Source organism: Epinephelus moara, chromosome 13, assembly GCF_006386435.1.
Source record: "Epinephelus moara isolate mb chromosome 13, YSFRI_EMoa_1.0, whole genome shotgun sequence".
Taxonomy (NCBI): Eukaryota; Metazoa; Chordata; class Actinopteri; order Perciformes; family Serranidae; genus Epinephelus; species Epinephelus moara.
This window is the reverse complement of record NC_065518.1, coordinates 8,121,984-8,142,037: the sequence shown is the minus strand read 5'-3', so window position 1 is coordinate 8,142,037 and position 20,054 is coordinate 8,121,984. Positions and strand designations below refer to the sequence as shown.

Sequence of the window (20,054 nt, the reverse complement as noted above, 5' to 3'; positions counted from 1 at the left end):
CCCCCTCCATGTACCTGCTCTTGGAGTTGCCCCGACTCCTCCTTCAGAAGAGAGGCCTCTGCTCCAACTTGTGCACAACGCTGGGTCTCCTTCTTCAGGTACTCAATCTCCCTGTTAAAGGAAGCACATCAGAGTGTCAGACTGTCTAATGGGATAGCTTGGATGTTTCGAAGTGGGGTTGTATGAGGTACTTGAGCTTACTTCTGCTGATACTCCTTGATCAGGCGTTTGGCTTTGCTGTACTTGCGCTCCAGGGCCTGATACTGGGACTGCGTCTCCTTCAGGTGCTCGTCCACCGCCTGGCACAGACTCTGAGCCTCCATCCAGTAGCCCTCCAGCTTCTCCATACGCTCCTTGTTCTCCTGCAGGGTCTGCTCCAGCTGGGCCTTATCCATACGCCAGCGCTGCTTCTCCTGCTCCGCGTGGTGCAGCTGGAGAAACAGGTGAAGCCTCCATCTCAATCACAAGCTAATGTTATCTCTGATCCTTAAAATGATCAGTGCTTCTGTTCATCCTATGGGATTAGGATTGACTATAATCATAATTTATCAGCCTACCTTTCTCTTCAGCTGCTGGATCTCAGCCTGGGTCACAGCGTGCTTTATTTGGAGCTTTATAACAAAGACAGATGACAGTTTTAAATACATGTGTTAAAATCGGGCTCATCAGAGGAAACAAGATGTGATTACACGGAAAATGTCCCAATTAAAGACGTTCACTTTTCACCTCTTTGTATTTATGTGCTAGTTTCTCAGGGTCCGTCTCCAGAGGCGACATGTCCTCGTTCTCTGCCAAGTCAAACACCTCGATTGCGCTGGGATACGGAGGACTGACCTCCTCATCGTCGTCCTCTTCTTCGTCTGTGCCATATTCACCACCCTGCGAGGGAAGAAGTCCAGGTTAGAAACACTCAGTCAACTTTGTATTAATAGATATCATTATGAAACTTCCCCCAGCTGATTGCTTATGTTAAATAAAATGTATATTATAAGTTTTCTTAAATTTTATGTTTAAATTTGCTGTAATTTGCGTACAATTCCAGAACAAAACTTTAAACATTGGAAAAAGCTATGTTCAAAATTTTTTGTTTCATTTTCTTGACAAAAGAAAATTTTGTATATGTATTTTTAAATCAGAAAATACCTTCAACAGCCACAAAAAAATCTATTTTAGCCAGGTTTTTAGGAATAAAATATTAGATAAAGCAGTGTACTAATGACATATTAACAAAGCCCTCTGGAGAAAAAAAAAAGCCTTCAGAATATAGATAGGAGGTAAATGTTTGGAATTTGGGGATTTCTAAAAGAAAAAAAAACATATTTGTTTAAATTTATTGTTAAATATCTGAATAAAATGTCATAAAACAAAAACAAAGTGAAACAGTCATTTACTGGTGTCTTTAAAAGCATATTTCTGTGCTGTGACACCAATCGGCCACTAGATGGTGCAAACCTCCAAAGCGCTGACTGTACTCTCCATTATACAACCTAACGCTTTTCAAGAACCACCCACCGTCACCCTGCATGAATGGGGCAACTTCCTGTCTGTTGTTATAATGAAACTACAGGCGGTTTGTGAGCACATGATGTATTTATGTACAACTGAAACATCAGAGACACATGAGATTAACAAAGCAAAGGGTACAGCATCCCAGTCATCCCGATTCGTCCCCATTTTAGAGCCGAGCTTATCGTTTGATCAGCCTGATACATGCTGGACACAACAGTGTGGCTTCTCGCCCAGAAGCACAACACAGACACACCACAGAGCGTGGCTTCTGTTCATGATGGGATGAATTTCATAATCCTAAAGGGGAACCAAGGAGACACAGGGCCAGCGAATGATTGCAAAAAATGATTTGTTTTTCATTATGAGGATTGAGGAAATATTTTTTGCCTGAACAGGTTAAAAGTTACATAAACTTTAAAGCTATTTAGTGATGCTTTAATTCTGTTGTCGAGCAGCTTTGTGTTGGCCTATTTTTCTACAACAGCCGCTCAATAATCACTGATGTCCATTTATTGATTTCTTACTTTCATTATTGTTTTTCTGACACTGGAATTGATCTTCTCTAAATATTGACGAGACATCAAGTGAGCTGTAAAAGTTAACAGCCTGAATATCCCACTTAATTCTCAAAAATCATGGCAGTGGTGGACTGTTGGGAAGCACAGTCAGTCAGGTACTGTACTTTGGTACTATCTCGCCCAGTGTCAGCTGGGATAGGCTTCAGCCCCTCTACAACCCCTAACAGGATAAGCGGTTACGGAAAATGAATGAATGAGTATATTTACGCTTCAGTATTGACAGGACAGACAGAAGTACTGCAAAAGAAACTAAAAAGAAACTAACATTTTAAGTATACGGTATATTTAGAATATTTTACCCGCTATAACTTCTTGTCAGACATTCCTTTCCAACAGGGAACTGAACTAAAAGTGAAACTTGTCTATGCTTTCTTCAAAACCACCAGACTCCATTGACAAAAACAGCAATTTTACCTCACAGAACACAGGAGCTGCAGGTCTACCTTTGCCTCGATTGGTTGGTTTGTTTGTATTATTGTGTGACATTGGTGTTTTAAAGGGTTAGTTCGGATTCACCAAAGTCACACAATAACATAAACAAACTAACCAATCGAGGCAAAGGCAGAACAGCAGCTTCTGTGTTCTGTGGGGTAAAATCGCTGTTTTTGCCAATGGAGTCTGGTTGCTCCGTCGGAAAGGTAAAACGGTCGAAATATTCCAAATTTTGCGCACACTTATATGGGAGTTGACTCGACTAGACTTTAGGTGGCTTAAATACATTTTTCTGCTGCCCCCTTTTGCAGTAAACTGCTTTGCTTCTGTTACCGTACACCAGTCTGCTTCTCCAAACTGGGAGCGTGCTGACTGACATCCACACTGACTACAGAGAAGTACCTCATACAAGCCCACTTAAAAAAATCCAAACTATCCCTTTAAGTAAAAGGTCAGAGCACTTCTTCCGCCACTGGATCATGGTAGTATGTGCGTGTGCATGCAAGTGAAGGGAGAAGGAAACTGATTAGTAAGCATTGCACCCTCACTTCTGCACCACTGTGCTTGTGCAGACGCTGCACCACCGCTGATTCAAGAATGACAAACCAAGCAGTTTTCTTAGTGCTCCTTGTTCCAGAGGATCTTAAAAACGAGCCCTGAGCACAGACACTAACCTCTTGTTCGTCCATATACTGGTTGTAGCGCTGCTCCATCATCTCCCTCTGCCAGCGCTCCTGCTCCAGGGTCTGCTGGATGAGCTGGGCCACTTCGCTCTGTTCTCCCGGCTTTTCACGCCCGATCACAAACCTGAGATATGACAGTCGGCTCAGTTAGAAGTGAACTCTGACATGCTCAAAGTGGCTAGCTGAAGCAAAATAGTAATTTATCTGTTGTGGTGTGATGCTATATGTGCATGCTAAATAATATATGATGGTCCTGTTTTTACTGCTGACCACTGAGGAGCACATACACAGCCTCCATAAGGACCAAGAATGTGTTTTTCATATATAATAAACTGCTCACAGCCCTCTCCAGTTGCTATAGTGTGATGTGTTAATGTAGTAAGGAATGTGCCGGCTCTCTGATGACAGAAAATGTCTTCCTGTTTCGAGCTGAACAAAGGCAGTCTCTCTGGAGTTGGCCTCTTCTATGATTAAAATCAAACGCCCCTCTCTGCCTCTCCTTCAGCTCATTGTACACTTCATTATAGAGACTATATGTTTCCTGATTGAGGCTCACAAATCTCTGTCCAATTAGAGCTGCCATGTAAACAGCGAACAGGAAAAAACAACGTAAATCACGATGAAGCCACAGACGGTTATTAAGCCAGCCACTGCAGCCTTTCAATTTCTGCGGCACTAACGGGTAATTAAACGCACTTCCTGCCCCCATCTATTTGTCTGCCTGACGGTTGTTTTTATGAATAGGTCGGAGCTCTAGCGCCCCCATCACTGCAGGAGATCCATAATGTATGAGCTATCTATGGAGGTCTCTGATCTTCACAAGTCACACAACACTAACAATCACCCCAACAGCACTGACCACTAAACCCTGAATTATGAATGAGCTCGGATGACAAAAGGAGCACGTAGGGAACAGTCGGCTCCACCAAGAACGCCAAAGAGCAGCGCTACAAATATCCCTCTGGCATTTCAAAATTATACTTCTGATGCCAAGTGTGTTTGTTCCTGATAACTGTGTTTTCTGTGGAATCTTTGGACCGTATTCAGGATGTCTCAGAAAGGGAGCTTTTCCACACTGAAGGGTATAATCATGACCCTGTGAGACTTGAGATATAAATCTGCAGTCTGGTGCGCTGAATGGGCAGGATGTGGTAGAAGTCAGTCCTGCGTGTAAGGCTGGCTGTGTATATCAAGAGGAAACCATCTCTGCGAGTTGAAGTCACAGCGAGCTGAGGCAGATGAGTGTAACAACACGTACGTCCTGGTCACAGCAGAGGCTAACAGCAAGATGGCAACTGTGAAAATAAATGCCCATTTCACTGAGGAGCACAGCATGCTAACAGGCTCACAGTGACAGGCCGACATGTTGATGTTTAGCAGGAAATGTTTACTGTGTTGTTCACCTGCATGTTAGCATGCTAGCATATGTTTGCTAATTAGCACAAAGTACACCTGAGGCTCGTGGAAATGTGTTAAAGCTGGGGCAGTTTTCTGGAAAAGGAAAACAAATGACCAGAATTCGAAAATACATCCTCCTGCAGCTCTTCCCTCTCATGCATGCCAGGATTCATACATGACGCTTGAAGTACTAGAATTTGGCACTCCGAAAATTACTTCATAAAATGTTTTAGAAAACGTTTTAAACTAGGAAGCCGAGAGTGGCCGTCCTTGCAAATATTTTCTATTTCTGTATGAATCCTATAAGAATGGAGCATCAGCAGGTTGCTAACTTCCAGTAAATAGTCGGCACCAGGATGTTTCGCTAGCTAGCAAAACTCTCCCACCGGAGCAGCGTCAGTTGTTAGCGCAAGTTGTGAGCTGTAATGCGGCAGTTAATAAGCAGGCATGTGTGTCTGACTGTGAATGGTGGAGCTGTTATATGGATTTGTGGAGATTGTTAGCTGCAGAGGTGGTTGTTAACAGCTAGCAACACTTGTTAGCCTCGAAACTGCAGCAGAGGAGCAGGCACTAGTCGCCAGACTTAAAATCTGTTGATCCCTGCAGAACTCCACACAAATCCCGACTGTCTAAAGAAGGTTTGTGGTGTTATTGTTGTTTGACAGGCACATAGGAGGCTCCATTAACTGTAAGCATAACTGTGCTGTAAGTTAACAGTCTGTAACAGAGCTGAACGTCCAGTTTTAATCACCAACACTGTAAGAGGACATGACTTAAAACCTCCAGGGCTAGATTTTCTAAAGCCTGAAAACAGGGCCAAGAGGAGGTGCAGAAGTCTAGTCTTCTCTCAGTCCACTTGAATTACAGTATGTTCAAGGTTATAATGGGATTTTGCCCAATTACACCAAAAACACCTACTTCAGCTTTAAGTTTTTCAGGTATTTAGTCATAAAGTTTTGTTCTGATGGTGGCATGAAATTTGCAGTCCATCCAATGGTTGTCAAGATATTCCGGTTGAGAGGGTTAGTGGTGTTCCAACTAGTTTCATCCCTTGAGTCTTGCTGCTGTTGTGGCTAATGAACATTGCACTGGTGTTGGATGATTTGTGTTTGTTGGCGTTAAAGGACGCCAAAGCATTTGCAGTAAAATCCTGGCTGTTCAGAGTAACTCTTACTTGACAGTTCCTGAGGTGTTCCTGAGTACGGAGGCGGCAAAGTTCTGGGTGACTCCCACCAAACTGGTCCCATCCACCTCCACAATCAGGTCGTTCACCTGGATCCTGGAGGAGGCAGTTAAAAGAGAAGTTAAAGGATTAACAGTAATAACTCAAGTGTGGCCTTTGTTCATCATCTTTATACTGAAGCCCACACAAGCCACACTCCATTTATAAGCTCTCGTTCTTGGCAGCAAGACCCGTGTGCAGCTGCCAGGAATCGGAGAGACAAGTGGGACAATGAAGCTTCCACTCCTGGAAATAAAACTACAACTGCTAACCTCAGGCTGACACATGGTCTACAAGGCAAAGGCCTTTTCAAGTCCGCCTCGCATGTGTCTTTACGAGATGAAGAATCAGGATATTCAACATGAATTAACGTACCTGCCGTCCCTGTGTGCTGCTCCTCCATCTGTGACCGTCTTCACAAAGATGCCCAGCTTCTCCAGGCCCATGTCGGCCCCTGCACCCATCCCGATGATACTGATGCCCAGGCCCTCACCATCTGAAAGAGAGAGGGGAAAACCACACCAGCTGTTAGCATACTGTTTTTGGTCAGTTTGATGTGTTATGCAGTCATGTCTTTGTGAGTCAAGCATGGGAGCTCATGGACTGAGGCGGTGTTACCACTCTCTGTGGGTGGAAAACATGTCTTTGATTCCATGTTCATGTTGTCACTCTTGGCATTTACATTTTTGGTAATAATTTGTGGCTGTGGACTACTTTCAGAGAAATGTGACTGAAACATTGGCAGTTTGATCTCTGGACCATCAGAGTAAATGAGGGTGGAGAAGTACAAGAGCAGAGCTCGCCCCTCTCCCTTCGCCACAGATGTGATCCAATTGTGTGTGTCCTAGAGGCCTGACAATGCACTTCCTTCCTCATAAAATATTTACAAAGCCAGTTTTAAACCTGGCATTGTTTACATTCATGATTGTTTGGTAGCAGTCGTCTTCATCACGTTGCCGCACGTCTTTGCACAGTACTGCCCCCACCTGTCAGTCGGTGAAATAGCATGAAATCAGCAGCAGGAATGATGATGATACTTTAATCGTCGCGGTCTCACTCCCAACACGTCAAATACCAACCCTTTGTCAGTGGCCCATTGGTGTCAGACACTGACCTACAGAGGCACCCTTTGGGCAAGTTCTGTATCTGTACTGTATCAACACATTCTCTGGGGGAAATTTTACTTCTGAGTCAAATCGACACCGTAGCCTGACATGTACCTCCGCAGAAATGTAACCACACGTTGCAGCAACACAGACCTATTTCTGTAAGCTGAAACCATTTCCCTCAGTGGAAACGAAGCTTTTATTTACTTTAATTTCACAAATAAGAAACAATAAATCGGGGCGTCGGTGGCTTAGTGGTAGAGCAGGCGCCCCATGTACAAGGCAGATTCAGCTCCAGCCTGTGGCCCTTTGCTGCATGTCACTCCCTCTCTCTCTCCCCCCTTCACACTCGTCTGTCCTATCAATTAAACGCTTAAGAATGCCCGAAAAAATATCTTTAAAAAAAAGAAAGAAACAATAAACTGTGAAGACAATAAAGCCTCCACAAAAATAGCATTTTAAGTCTTGTGTGTGATTTATCCTGGCTTCATATGAACAGAGGAAATCTCCGCTAGTCACTAGGCTAATTTATACAATGTAAAATGCCATAGGCTTGTGCTAATAACGTTAGCATGTTGTATTTGTGGGGAAAATGTGTCCAGATAAAGACAAGTGTTTGTCTGTGAATGCTGCGAGTTATAGTGAAGCTGATTTGTGTACTTGTGTTTGAAGTTGTCTCTATTAAGCCATGTTTAATGTGTGTTTAATGTGTGTTTTGAATCAACTAAACTTTACAGCACTTCAAAGAAACCTCCACCACTCACTAGTGTTTTGGAGGTGTAACTGCCACCACCGCATTAGTAAAAACGTGCATAGGCTTCGGCGTAGGCTCTGCTGCACAAATATAAATCCCCCATTACTACCAACCGACACTTGGTCAGTGGCCTGTCATGTCAGGATAACGTCATGATGGTCATTTTGACAATTTATCAGCAGTCAGATAAAAGTCATCTGAAAATCTTGTTGCAGTTTCTGCCATACCAGTAGTACAAGGTGCAAAAATGTAAGCGTATCTTCGCAAAAATATGATCACAAACAAATAAATAATCTCCATTGAAGTTGCAGTTTGGCGTGAGGTTTTCTGTGGGTTTTTATCTTAAGGCAAAGATTAGGTTAATAATAATCCACAATGTGGCCAGATAACCCAATGTCTGTGTGATGCAGGACATTAGGCACCACCCCTGGGTAAAATACTAAGCTATTAAGCAGGATCTGTGGTCGTGCGGCAGGGCCATTGTGAGCATTTATACTTGTGCAGTGGTGTGTCTGTGTCACTCTGCAGTTACACTAGTCATTAGTCAGCGGCAGAGGTTTCTGTGGAGTGCTGTAGAGTTTAGTTGATTCAAAACACACATTAAACACACATTAAACATGGCTTAATAGAGACAATTTCAAACACAAGTACACAAATCAGCTTCACTATAACTCGCAGCATTCACAGACAAACACTTGTCTTTATCTGGACACATTTTCCCCACAAATACAAGATGCTAACTTTATTAGCACAAGTCTATGGCATTTTACATTGTATACATTAGCCTGTGGACGAGAGGAGATTTCCTCTGCTCATATGAAGCCAGGATAAATCACACACAAGACATAAAAATACCAGGTTTTAGTTATAAGCAAAGCAAAAAGGTGAGTTTTTAGCTTAAATATTTCTGTCCCCAGATCCAGCGGGAGAATCTGTTCCAGAGTTTGAATCTAAAACAGCAGAAAGCAGCTTCACCGCAGGTCTTTGTCTGATTTTTGTTTTGCAACAGTGAGCAGCAGAGTCTGTGGAGATGATGAGGGGGTCTACCAGGGACACGCGGCATATCTGTGCAGCGCATCAACCTCATAGTCAGGGGCAAGTCCATGAAAAGATTTCTAAAGTAGCAGCAGGATTTTAAATCAATCCTAAGACTAACTGGAGGCTATGCAAGGATCAGTGGCGATGTGTGAGCTCTTTTCTTTTTAAGACTAACAGCAGCATTCTGTACGCTGCTGAAATAGATTTATAGTTGTAATAAAATCATGCACAAGCTTCTTTGTGTCTCTAGGATAAAGACAAGAGTCGACCTTCACGTAGTCTTGAGATGATAATAACACTATTTCAGTTAACGTCTTCATATGTGACTTGAAAGTTAGATCAGAATCAGTGATAATACCCAGATTTCCTGCCTGAGGTGTATCGTACTGAGGTATTAATTTGTAAGCACTGTTCTTTCTTTTATAACGAGAGCCTCCACTTCCTGATTTAATGAACAGTAAACACATCATTTATATAGAACATGGTCACATATGGTATCCTGTGTAACCTGCCCCTGTACATAACTCTAAATATAGTCCTCTATAAATAAATTAATGCGCCATAATGTTGAAGAGATGTTGAAGGAAGTGCGGCTCACTGGGGGAAACAGAAAGCAGTCAGTGAACACTGAAGTCCTTTTTACATAAGTAATAAAGATTTTTTTTCATTTGGCTTCAAAGAGACAGAAAGGACAAATGATATAGTCCAGTAGAAGGTTAATCACATATACCAAAAATTCATTTTCAAATTCCTTCCTGTGAATGTAAAATTTCTTGTACTCATTTCGTTTCCCAATTTCATGCAAACCGCCCACCTGGTGCCCGAAGCAGGTTCAAATAAATGCTAAGAGTTTCTCAGATACTGTTACAGAGCACTGGGAAAAAGATTGCAGAATTTTTAGATGACTTTATAATGTTCTGCACCTTTCTCCAGCTCCACGGGGAACAGGTCCAGCCTCTCCACCCTCTTCTCCAGCTCGTATTCAGCAGACGCCGCCATGGGATCCACGTCTTCATTACGCCTGTCGTAGTCCTCGTTGGGGTAGGTGGCAAACACCTGCAGCAGGAAACACAGACGCACGGTGAGAATAACAAACACTTAAAGTCCCCCTCCAGGAACATTTTAGTAATATGTATACCAATATTTATATTAAATTCTGGATGGGGACTCGTGTCCTGCCCATCACAGCTGCTTTCGCTAGCTTGACTGCTGAAAAAGCAGTGTGCATCAATGTTAGCATTAGAGGAAACGTCAGGGAGATTCAGCCATACACATTTAAGCCTCAATCAGACACAGATGAGAGTCTGTTGTGCACCAAAATCAGCCGCTAGCAGACAGAACAGAATGTTGTGTAGTTAGCATCATTAACAGTTGTGAAACATATAATAATATGGGCTACGATGGGGGTTTTGATAGTGTAAGGAAGCTCCAGGGCCTGGTTTACATCCAAAAACTGCACAGCACGGTGGTAAAAAAGAAAAACCTGCCCACCAGCACCTCAAAAGGTTGTTAGTGCACTACATCTAGTTTCATCTGTTCAAAAACATAAGTGTGGAAGTAACTATTTTTGGTTTTATGTGTATGACAGAGCCAGGCTAGCTGTTTCCCAGTGTTTCCAGTCTTTGTGCTAAGCTAAGCTAAGCTAACCATATCCTGGCTTTAGCTTCATATTTAGTGTACAACATGACAGTGGTATCAATTTTTTCATCTCACTCTGGGCAAGAAGGCAAATAAGTGCCATTTTTAAATTTGTTTTATCGGTTCCAAAAGTTAAGTGTAAAAGCAACCATTTTTGCTGTTTCCTATTGTTTTCAGTTTTTGTGCTAAGCTAGGTTAATCATATCTTGGCTGTAGCTTCATTTTCAGCGTACAAACATGAAAATGGTATCAATTTTCTCATCTAACTCCCCTAGCAAGAAAGCAAATAAGTGCCTTTCTCAAATTTGTTTCATTCTTTCAAAAAGTGAAAAAAGTGACCATTTTTGCTGTTTCCCAGCGTTTCCACACTTTGTGCAAAGCTAAGCTAACCGTATCCTGGCTGGAGCTTCATATTCAGCTAACAGACATGAAAGTGGCATCAGTGTTCTTATCTAACACTTTGTTTCATCCATTCAAAAAGTCAAGTGTGGAAGCAACAATTTCTGGTTTTATGTGTGAACAGAGCCAGGCTAGCTGTTTCCTAATGTTTCCAGTCTTTGTGCTAAGCTAAGCTAACTGTATCCTAGCTGGAGCTTCATATTCAGCGTACAGACATGACGGTGGTCTCAGTTTTCTTATCTTACTCTCAGCAAGAAAGCAATCAAGCGTTTGTTGCACATGATGTGTTCAAAGACTGTTGGAAATCCAACAATAATTTCTTTTTTACAGTTTCTGATTATGATAATTTTTTGCCTTTCAAACCCATCGACCGTTTTGGGGTTTCAGATAGTTTCAAGTCCCTAAACTGAGCCACAATAAAAAACAACAGTCCCTCCGCAGTGCTTAAAAAATTATCTGACATGCCTCCCCTGTTCTGCACCACCCCCGTCGCTCTCATTAATACCAAACAGTCCCTAACATGTCTCTTTTGATTCTCTGCTCCTTGAAGTCTGTAAATGAGCTCTTCCTCTTCTTTGCAGCCTCTGTGGTTTATCGCCGCTTCGTGCCGCTACTCAGTTCTTCTTTCATATTCTCCAAATATAGTAACTGCTACTGAAAACACAGAAACGCGTCACTTCCTGTGCACCCTGGGGAGCTCGCTAAATGCTGAGTCACTGGTGTATGTATGTGTGTGTGTGAGAGTATGTGAGTGTGTTAACAGGTGAGTGTGACTTCACTATAGGTTATTAAAAAAAATCTACAGTGTAATTTGCTGTGGATTTGGTTTTAATCTGCTCACTGTGTGAAAAAACGGATATAATAAACATAATTTAACTCTTAATTTACTGCACCATTTGGTGTACTCTCCTTTTTCTGCATCCTTTTTCTGGATCTAAATGAAAGAAATCCAGCACAATCAACCACTGTGACATTTTCTTTTTTATGACAACTGAAATATAAGGAAGTCGTCAGTGTGTTGTTATGTAATCGAAGCTAACTTTTGCTTTAATTTCATTAGAAACTGCACAGTAAAATAACTTCAGACTGTACATGGTCATAGTCAGGGTCGTCCTGAACAGGATTACAGTGAAAATTTCAGCAAACCTCTGAAGGAAAACATCTTTTCATTTAACTTGATTAACTTGACTTTGAAATGATTTTGTTACAGTGTGTTAGAATATCAGTGCGGTGAAATTACCTCAGGTTGTGTATGGTCATAGGTACATTTTGAGCAGAAATTCTAAGCAAACTTGTTATAGAAACTTTTTTATCGTATAAGGACTGACTCGATATGATGTGGAGTAAATGCTGTTATCCCAGTCTTTCCTTGTCGTTTTTAGCTGCTCCGAGTACCACTTCATAACAGCACGAATAAATGCACATTAAAATCTAAGTGGCGGCTGGCTGACACTGCTCCTCTGTCCTGTTTGTCCATGCGCTCTGTCCCTTTGCATGCCGCAACGTTATCAGTTACAAATTTGTTTTTCACTGCTTGAGAAAATGGATATATGGTGTGAGAGTGTGTGGAAAGTCATGGTCAGAGCATCACAAGTTCCTCTTCAAGGTGGGAATTTCATGTCCAGGTCTGACATTTCTATATCATGTTTGTGTGCGACCCACTGCTGAGAGATTTAAAAAGCAGCTGATAGCAGTTAGCGGCTAACTCAAAGAAGAACAGCAGCCGTACATGTCTGCAAATTGGGAGAACAATGAGGCTTGGGAGCTCCTTACCCTCCGAGCAGAGGGGGAGACCAGCAGCTATATAACAAGGACGGTGAATGATTATTATTGCCGTGTTATGCCAGAGTTATTGTTTATAAAGCGCTGCCGACAAACGTTATTTGTCACACTAGAAGCCGACGCTGTTGTGTTACATTTGATGCCTGTCAACCGCCTGTCAGAATGTCGGCATGTTGTCTAAAAGCAAACACAGAAGCGACATGATGATGATGATGTTGTGTGGTTCTGTGTAAAAGTGCAAAGGCAGCATGAAGAACTGACTTTGTAGCGGCTCTATAGCGCAGTCTCTGTGTAGTAAGGGCTGTAGCAGTGGTTTCCAACTGGTACTGTTTGATACCCTGTTAGAAATGCTCACAATGTTTGCGATTTAAAAAAATGACTGCAGGTTATCAACAAACACTCATGTTGTGGCAACAAATGCAGCAGAGACAGACGAGCTGGATACATGGCTTTGATAACAACTGACCACTGTTGCTAATGCAGACGTAATGCAATTCAAATGTATCGACCACTTCAGCTGAGACAGCGGTAGCGTTTCCTCCAGGCACCCCGCGCTGTATCGTTTCACAGCAGTAATGTGTATCAAACACACTGGGGGAGAATCAATCACAACCACTGAAGTTGCTCTCATGAAGACAGAGGCCTCTGTTTCCCACATTCACTCTGGTCGACCAGCATGACAGTTTACATAACCACCTCCAGCATGCTAATGGAGGCCTTCTGCAGCTGCTGTTCACACACACAGACACACAGACACACACACACACACACACAGAGTAAGCTGAATCTTTAAAAGCCTCACTTTCAGTCTTCCAAGGTGATTATGCATTCAGCACCTTGCATGCTCCACTAGCCGCACTCATTCAGAGCTAGACCTTCTTCCTTTCACACATTCTTTCACTTATTTTATCAAACGTCTCAACTTTCCTCTCCGCAGTCGTTTGTTCCCTCCGCTGCCACATTTTAACACGTCTTTGTTTACTCTCTCTCACTCCTCTCCCTCTCTCCCTCGGCTGTTTAGTTTGTCCATCTGTGTTACAAAGTAGCATCTCGTAGCTGAAGTGCTAACCCTTCAGTCATATGGGCCCCGTCGCCCTGGCAACCCAACAGTAAAGAGTCTGTCAGTTTTGACAGCGCCTTTGAAATGTAAGCAGCCCCTCCTCTCTCAGATTTAGTCAGTATCATTGTATTTTAATGCATCGTTGAGCAAACTACAAGCCTCTGTTTCTACTTAAAGCCTTCCTCAACCATAAGACGAGGGCCCTTACAGTAGGGGGGCCAGTGGATGCCAACAATAATAATCATGAGCTTGTTTGTCATATGAACTCCGGACAGTTCCCTTGGTCACGTAGCCAGGTCGCAAGTTAGTCATAAACAACAGACTCTCTTGCCGTTCCTTGAATTGTTCTGACAATTTCAACTTCAAGTCTTGTCATCTCTCCTGTTAGACATTTACGCTAACGTCTTTGTCTAAAAGACTCTTCTTTACCCTCAGATGTTTGTTTTCTTTTAGTTTTGCGTAAGCCGCATCATAGAAACGTCATCAACACGCCCTCTCATTCGCAGGGAAATCTCTGGACCTGCTCTATTCACAAATGGACTCAATCAGACATCACACAGACTTTGTACTTGGGAACTGGCAGGGTAAAGTTCGTTTAATGTCCGATCCAAACGACTCAGACATTTGTTCTCTCACATACAGCTCCTCCAGGTGATAATTTCAGATTTGCAGTCCATGTGTGAAAGGAATAACCACATTTTATTTTGAGCCCAAATATGCACCATTGCTTATTAAAGCAACAAAAATAAACACTGTACAGTATTTATTGCTGCTTTGGTAAAATGTAAACTGTTCCATAATGAAATCCTGAAAAAGTCTGGAGTGAGTGAATTTCCTTGCGATGCCAGGACCTGCACATAAATCAGGATGTCAGGAAAAAAAGGAGTAGAAAAGGAGGGAGCTGGAAAGGGCTTTAAACCCAAATAATAATGTATTATCCATCTTTTTTAGTCTGCTCGGAAAGCTGCTCCCAGCCTGGCTGAAAAGGCAAATGACAATCCAGACACTAACAGTACAGCTAACATTACTAGCCAAGAGATAACTAGCATCAGTGATGGAGCCCCAGGCCTACCAGCACCTGTAAGAAAGAGTATAATAGAGCCTATGTACTGTAGCTCCTGTCTCTTTCAGTCAGTTGCCCTTTTTATACAGAGATTGTGCTATGGAGCCGCTGCAGAGTCCCTTCTATGCTGCTGTTGCCTTTTTCAATAGATCCAAACACCGGCAGCATCACGCCATTCCAGTGTGTGATTTTAGACAGCTGCTGTTCAATCAAATCAAATCAAATCAAAAGAGGCATGACGGGTGTGACATTTAACACAACAGCATCAGCCTCTAGTGTGACATATAACATACACGTCGGCAGCGCTTTATAAACAATAACAATGGCCTGACATGACAGTAACGATCATTTACCATCCTTGTTATACAGCAGCAGATCTCGTCCTCTGCTCGTAGGGTAAGGAGCTCCCGGACTTCATTGTTTTCTCAATTTGTGGTCATTTTCGGCCACTGTTCTTCTTTGAGTTAGCCGCTAACTGCTGCTTTTTAAATCTCCAGTTTTGGATCACACACATAACACGTAGTCAAAACCTCACAACCGTCCTGCTTGCTGTCCCATTTATACAGACATTGTTTCAGTGCTGTCAATACCTACTTTCCCAGCTCAAAAGCAAGACCACCCTGTCCCCTTATTCCGCTATTCTACCTTTTACACAGCACAGCGTGGCAGCATAATGACGTGATAGTCCCGCCTTGAACAGGCAGTGTAAAAGGGGCTAGTTTAAATGTATGCGTTGACATGAGTGAGGCAAATCTGGGGAAGGTCCATTCACTGGACCTTGTCAGGGGCCCAGCCATTTCTGTGGGCAGGTGATGAGGAAGCAAAAATTACATGCTGCTTTAGGGGCTGTACACATGCCGCATTTTTTTCCCCCTTAAATTGATTGTTATCAATGTAGATGCCTGGCAGGTGCGCTCAAATGCCGGAGCGACGCCATCGCAGTGCGCACTCTGAGCACCCATTTTTCAGGGCGCAACGGCTGCACCCTGAGATAAACCAAGAGTCATGTGATGAGGAAGAACCAATCACAGCCGACAGATATCTTTCCCTTCTTCTGAAAATATCAGTCTGTGATAAATACTGATTGATCATGTTAGTGCTACCCAGAGCTTTACATCTGACCCACAGACGATAGGCCTACACACTTAAAAACAGCATCTGGAAAGAGATCAGCTCTGCTCTCAGGATTTCAGATAAATAGGTTATGACACAGTGCTGGTTAACGTTGCTTAGCAACGTCAGATGCAACCTGCTGCCACGCTCTTGAAAAGTGGCTTTAAAAAGGCACAAAGGTAGTGCCCAGTGCCTGACCTCACATTTGCCAGGCAGTTAAAGACGCAGCATGTGTACGGCCCCTTAGAGTTCAGCTTGGGTCAAACTTCTCTTTTGATGCAGTAATAAAAAAAAAAAATTAAAAAAAAGAATTTCATTATATTAGATACATTAGTAATGAAAATACTTTGCCATTTTGGGAAATATGTTTATTCTCTTTCATTGAACTGTCCGTTCAGCTGACAGCACTTTTGATTTAAGTGGATTAGTCATTTATTTATTTATTAAGCAATAAGACAAAACAATCTGTTTGAGGAGTTTAATGTGGGATCTTTTATGATGATTTACAGACTGAGCAATTTTTAAAAAAAAAGGAACTGTCAGATTAATCTATAATATCAATAATTATTTGCAGCAGTACTGATTTTACATAACACTCTGAATAAAGTGAATCACACTGAAGCTAACCGTGCTGCAGATGACAGATAGCATGGGAGCAGCACTGAAGTCTAATGGCTTTTGATTTAGGTTACCTTCGTATTTAGAGGGATTAGCAGAATGTGGATTACAGACTCACAAAATACACTGTTTGCATCCTAAGTAACGGAGCATAAAACAACAACAGCGCACTGCAAGCCTGCGTGCCCACTGTGACGCTCTCACGCGACTCTGCTCCACTCCTTGAGTTTGAAGATCAAGAGGCCACAGCTGGTGGCTTGTGGCGCCCTCGTTTTACGCCCACGAGGCTGCAGGAGATCAAAAGAGGAGCGTTTAACGTGGCACTATGAAAAAAAAACAAAAAAAAAAAACACACAGCCATGATCGGATATGTGTCGTGACCTGCAGCCTCGGGCAAGTTCAGGATGGGTGCTACAATGCTACAAACTAGCTCTGACTGAGTTAACACTTTCACTTCCCTCCCTCTTCCCCCTCCATGATCCCCCACAGGGCAGACAGGCTAATGAGATCCTGCACGCGGCCACCTTTCACCCCAGCCTCGACTAAGCATGCAGAGTAGTAGATGAACTCCTCGGACGGTGAGGTGGCTATCTTTGGAAGACAAACATTGGGATTAAAGGCAGGCTGATGGGGGGTGGGCAGGGCTGGAGAAGGACGCTGTTCCAGTTGTGGCAGATAGTAGGTCAGAGAAGCTAACAGATGGCCAGGAAACTCCCTTCCTCCCTCCCTCCCTTTTGCTACCAGCCGCCTGGGATGTCCTACAAAAGCTCTGTGGGCAGCTAGCTCGAGCCACTCACCAGCTAGCAGATTGTGTTTGTGTCTGAGCAGAGCACCCACTCGGGGCTGTAGAGGCTATTAAAAATAACCAGTAAGTCACAACTACCGTTTTTACAATGTCGTGACGGAGAGATCTCTAAATGATAGAGGCTGTCCTGTAAGTGTGGCTCCATCTTGATGGCCCTCTGGCTACAATGTGATTGGGTAACATTTTAACAGGCATGTCAGTACCCCCCCTTCCCCCCCTGCTGCCCACAGCAGCATGTCAACCGCTGTGTTTCTTTCCCCTCTTCACTCTCCAAAAACAGATCTAATTTTGGATTCAGCCAATAGGATATGTGGAGGTGGTGCCATCGGTTTTTCACAACAGAAATAGCGTGTTTCCACTTGGTCTCTCCACATTCTGTAGCAGCACCCAACTTTCCACCACTTTTACTACTCATACTACTCTTTGTATTATTTCAGCTGTTTTTCAGGAATGTGAGCTTCACTGCCACTCTCCGTTTCCACCTTAAATGCCAAAGTGATTACAATGCATAATGTGAGATCTGCTGCCTCATTGCTGCAATTAAGCCACTGCTCTTAGGGACTCAGAACAACCGTGTGATGCTTAATCAAGCTGTCAGAGTTAAAGCACAGGCAGACCAAAAGAAGCACTTTGCCTCTTAACTATTATTGATTGCGCTCCCGACCACCACAGGTTAAACGTGCCCCAAAGTGGCAGGTAATTGCTACTAAATCCTCCTAAAATTGGGGGTTAATCCACATCCCAGATGTGCAACACACAGACACAAACTAAGGATGTGGTCATCGCCCTGAGCCGCTCTCCTCCAGCCAATAAAGTGGATATCGTGGGTTTGTCATAGTAACAGTCGCATGGCACCAGAGCCCGTCTGTTTTGGCAGGCCAGTCTTTGGTCAGGAGTCATGTTTAGGCTTAGCGCTGACCCCGGGCAGAGACACGGCAGCATGAGAATAAGGTCAGCGACAGGGGACTGAATATCACTGCAGTATGTGGACGGACACAGAAACTATATAACTATACCATGTTTTATAAGTTTGGTATATTACCTACATATTACTTACTACATATATTTTATGTTGTTATTCATATTAATATTAATCACATGATTATTAGAATTTACATTATATATACACACATAGTATGAGTGCTCTAAGTCCCCATACTACCTTAATAATACATTTTCTTAATTTAACTGTATTCTATATATTCTCTATACACTGTACATTTATATTTAATATCCTGTTTATTGACATAAGCGCATTCACATTAATGTAAATGGCTCTTGGCAATTTTAAGACATAGTTTTTAATTTCTTATTTAGTTCTATTCAATATTATTTTACAAACCTCCTTTTATTTCTACCTTCCTAACAGTGTCTTTCTCTTCATCCTTTTCTTGTGTTGCTGTAAGATTGGCAATGTTCTGCACTTTTGTTGTTGATAGGAAAGCTAATTTACATTAACCGTTAACCAACAAGTTTAGGGGTGGGAACATATACAGTCTGCCTGCCCTGCACACACACAGACAGGGCTAACTGTTAGCATCACAAGGCTAACATTACCCAATGGGTTCAGAGTTGAGCTACTCTGGTGTCAGTGTTAATTTCTAGGGACCGTTTAACAGCTTGGTGTTCGCTGTTAGCCGCTGTTGCTGTGTTAGCTCCTGTTAACCAGCCACACGTTGAACTGACTGTTCTGTGTAATGGCAGCAACAGAAAGTTTGCTGATCTTTTCCACCAGGGAAGAGGCTTAGGATCCAGTGAGGGGTGCATTGTCTCTAATATCAGTGTCCATTTAATTTATATTTTATTTTTTATAAAACTGATTATTAATCTTTCAAAATTCTTATTGTCGGTGAACAAACAACGTTCCGAAAGCAAAATGATTAACATTTCTAGTTATTAGGGCTGCCCTCCGACTAAGAATTTTCCTAGGCGACCAATAGTCATCATTTAGGGCTATTAGTCGACTAGCCGCCTGCACGTCCCACACTGAGCGAGCCGCCTGTTAATGACGCTGTGGGCTAATGGGCATGTAGCTACTTCCATGTTTCAGATGATACGTCATGTTTGTAGTCGACCAATGAAGATGAGTTTACATATCACCTTGGGTTCGTCCTTCACCTTCTCAAAATGATCCCACACTTTGGATTTCCTGCCCGACATGTTATTAACTAGCCTGTGGAATAACCGCAGGTACCAGCCCTGGAAATTAACCTGACTCCTGTCTGACTGCTGAGCGTGGACACTTCCTGTGTCTGTCCTTTCAAATTAAAGTCCCACATGGTCCAGTCATGTAGGTTTTGATTTATTTTGACAAGGTGCAGCTCCTAATAGAGTTTCACGTTTCGTTTTGTTTTTCTGTGACTAAGTGACCAATGAAATCTTGCCGACTAATGAATTTTTAACATTTGGTCGACTATCGGGGGGCAGCCCTTGTAGTTACTGTCAACAAATTCTGTGAAAAAAATTACATTGAACTGACAGCCAAAGTCTTACACAATTTATCCCTCTGTGCCACAGACCTCCATTATTATCCAAAACCAAGTGCCTAGAGTAACGTCAGCCTTGTCCTTAAAGCTCTGCCTTGAGGATCGACAAAGCATCTTAAAGAAACTATTCTATAAAATAATGTACTGACTCATACAGACGTAATCTCTCTCAATCATCACTAGAAGTGTGTGGTGGTGTATTTATCTGCAGAAACGCTGCCCTGTGCCTGTATTTTCTTATTTTCTGTGCTCGAGACGTTTATGTGCGTGTACTCCCACAGAGCTCAGGTGAGTCTGGGGCTTTATAAAAAGGTAGCGACCAGGTGTCAGACCTTAAGCAGCATCCCAGAGAGAAAAAAAAAGCAAATAC

At 42.7% G+C, this 20,054-nt stretch overlaps 1 protein-coding gene across 1 annotated transcript in view; it reads right to left on the bottom strand.

The window, feature by feature from the left end:
• ppp1r9bb (protein phosphatase 1, regulatory subunit 9Bb) overlaps window positions 1-20,054 on the bottom strand; it is a 30,227-nt gene that overhangs the window by 3,359 nt on the left and 6,814 nt on the right. The window contains exons 3-10 of the mRNA XM_050059702.1: window positions 9,644-9,776; window positions 6,198-6,318; window positions 5,775-5,879; window positions 3,194-3,326; window positions 727-879; window positions 558-611; window positions 202-431; window positions 15-111 (exon numbers count right to left, since the gene is read on the bottom strand). Coding sequence (XP_049915659.1) covers window positions 15-111; window positions 202-431; window positions 558-611; window positions 727-879; window positions 3,194-3,326; window positions 5,775-5,879; window positions 6,198-6,318; window positions 9,644-9,776 — 1,026 coding nt within the window. The remainder of the gene's footprint in view (window positions 1-14; window positions 112-201; window positions 432-557; window positions 612-726; window positions 880-3,193; window positions 3,327-5,774; window positions 5,880-6,197; window positions 6,319-9,643; window positions 9,777-20,054) is intronic.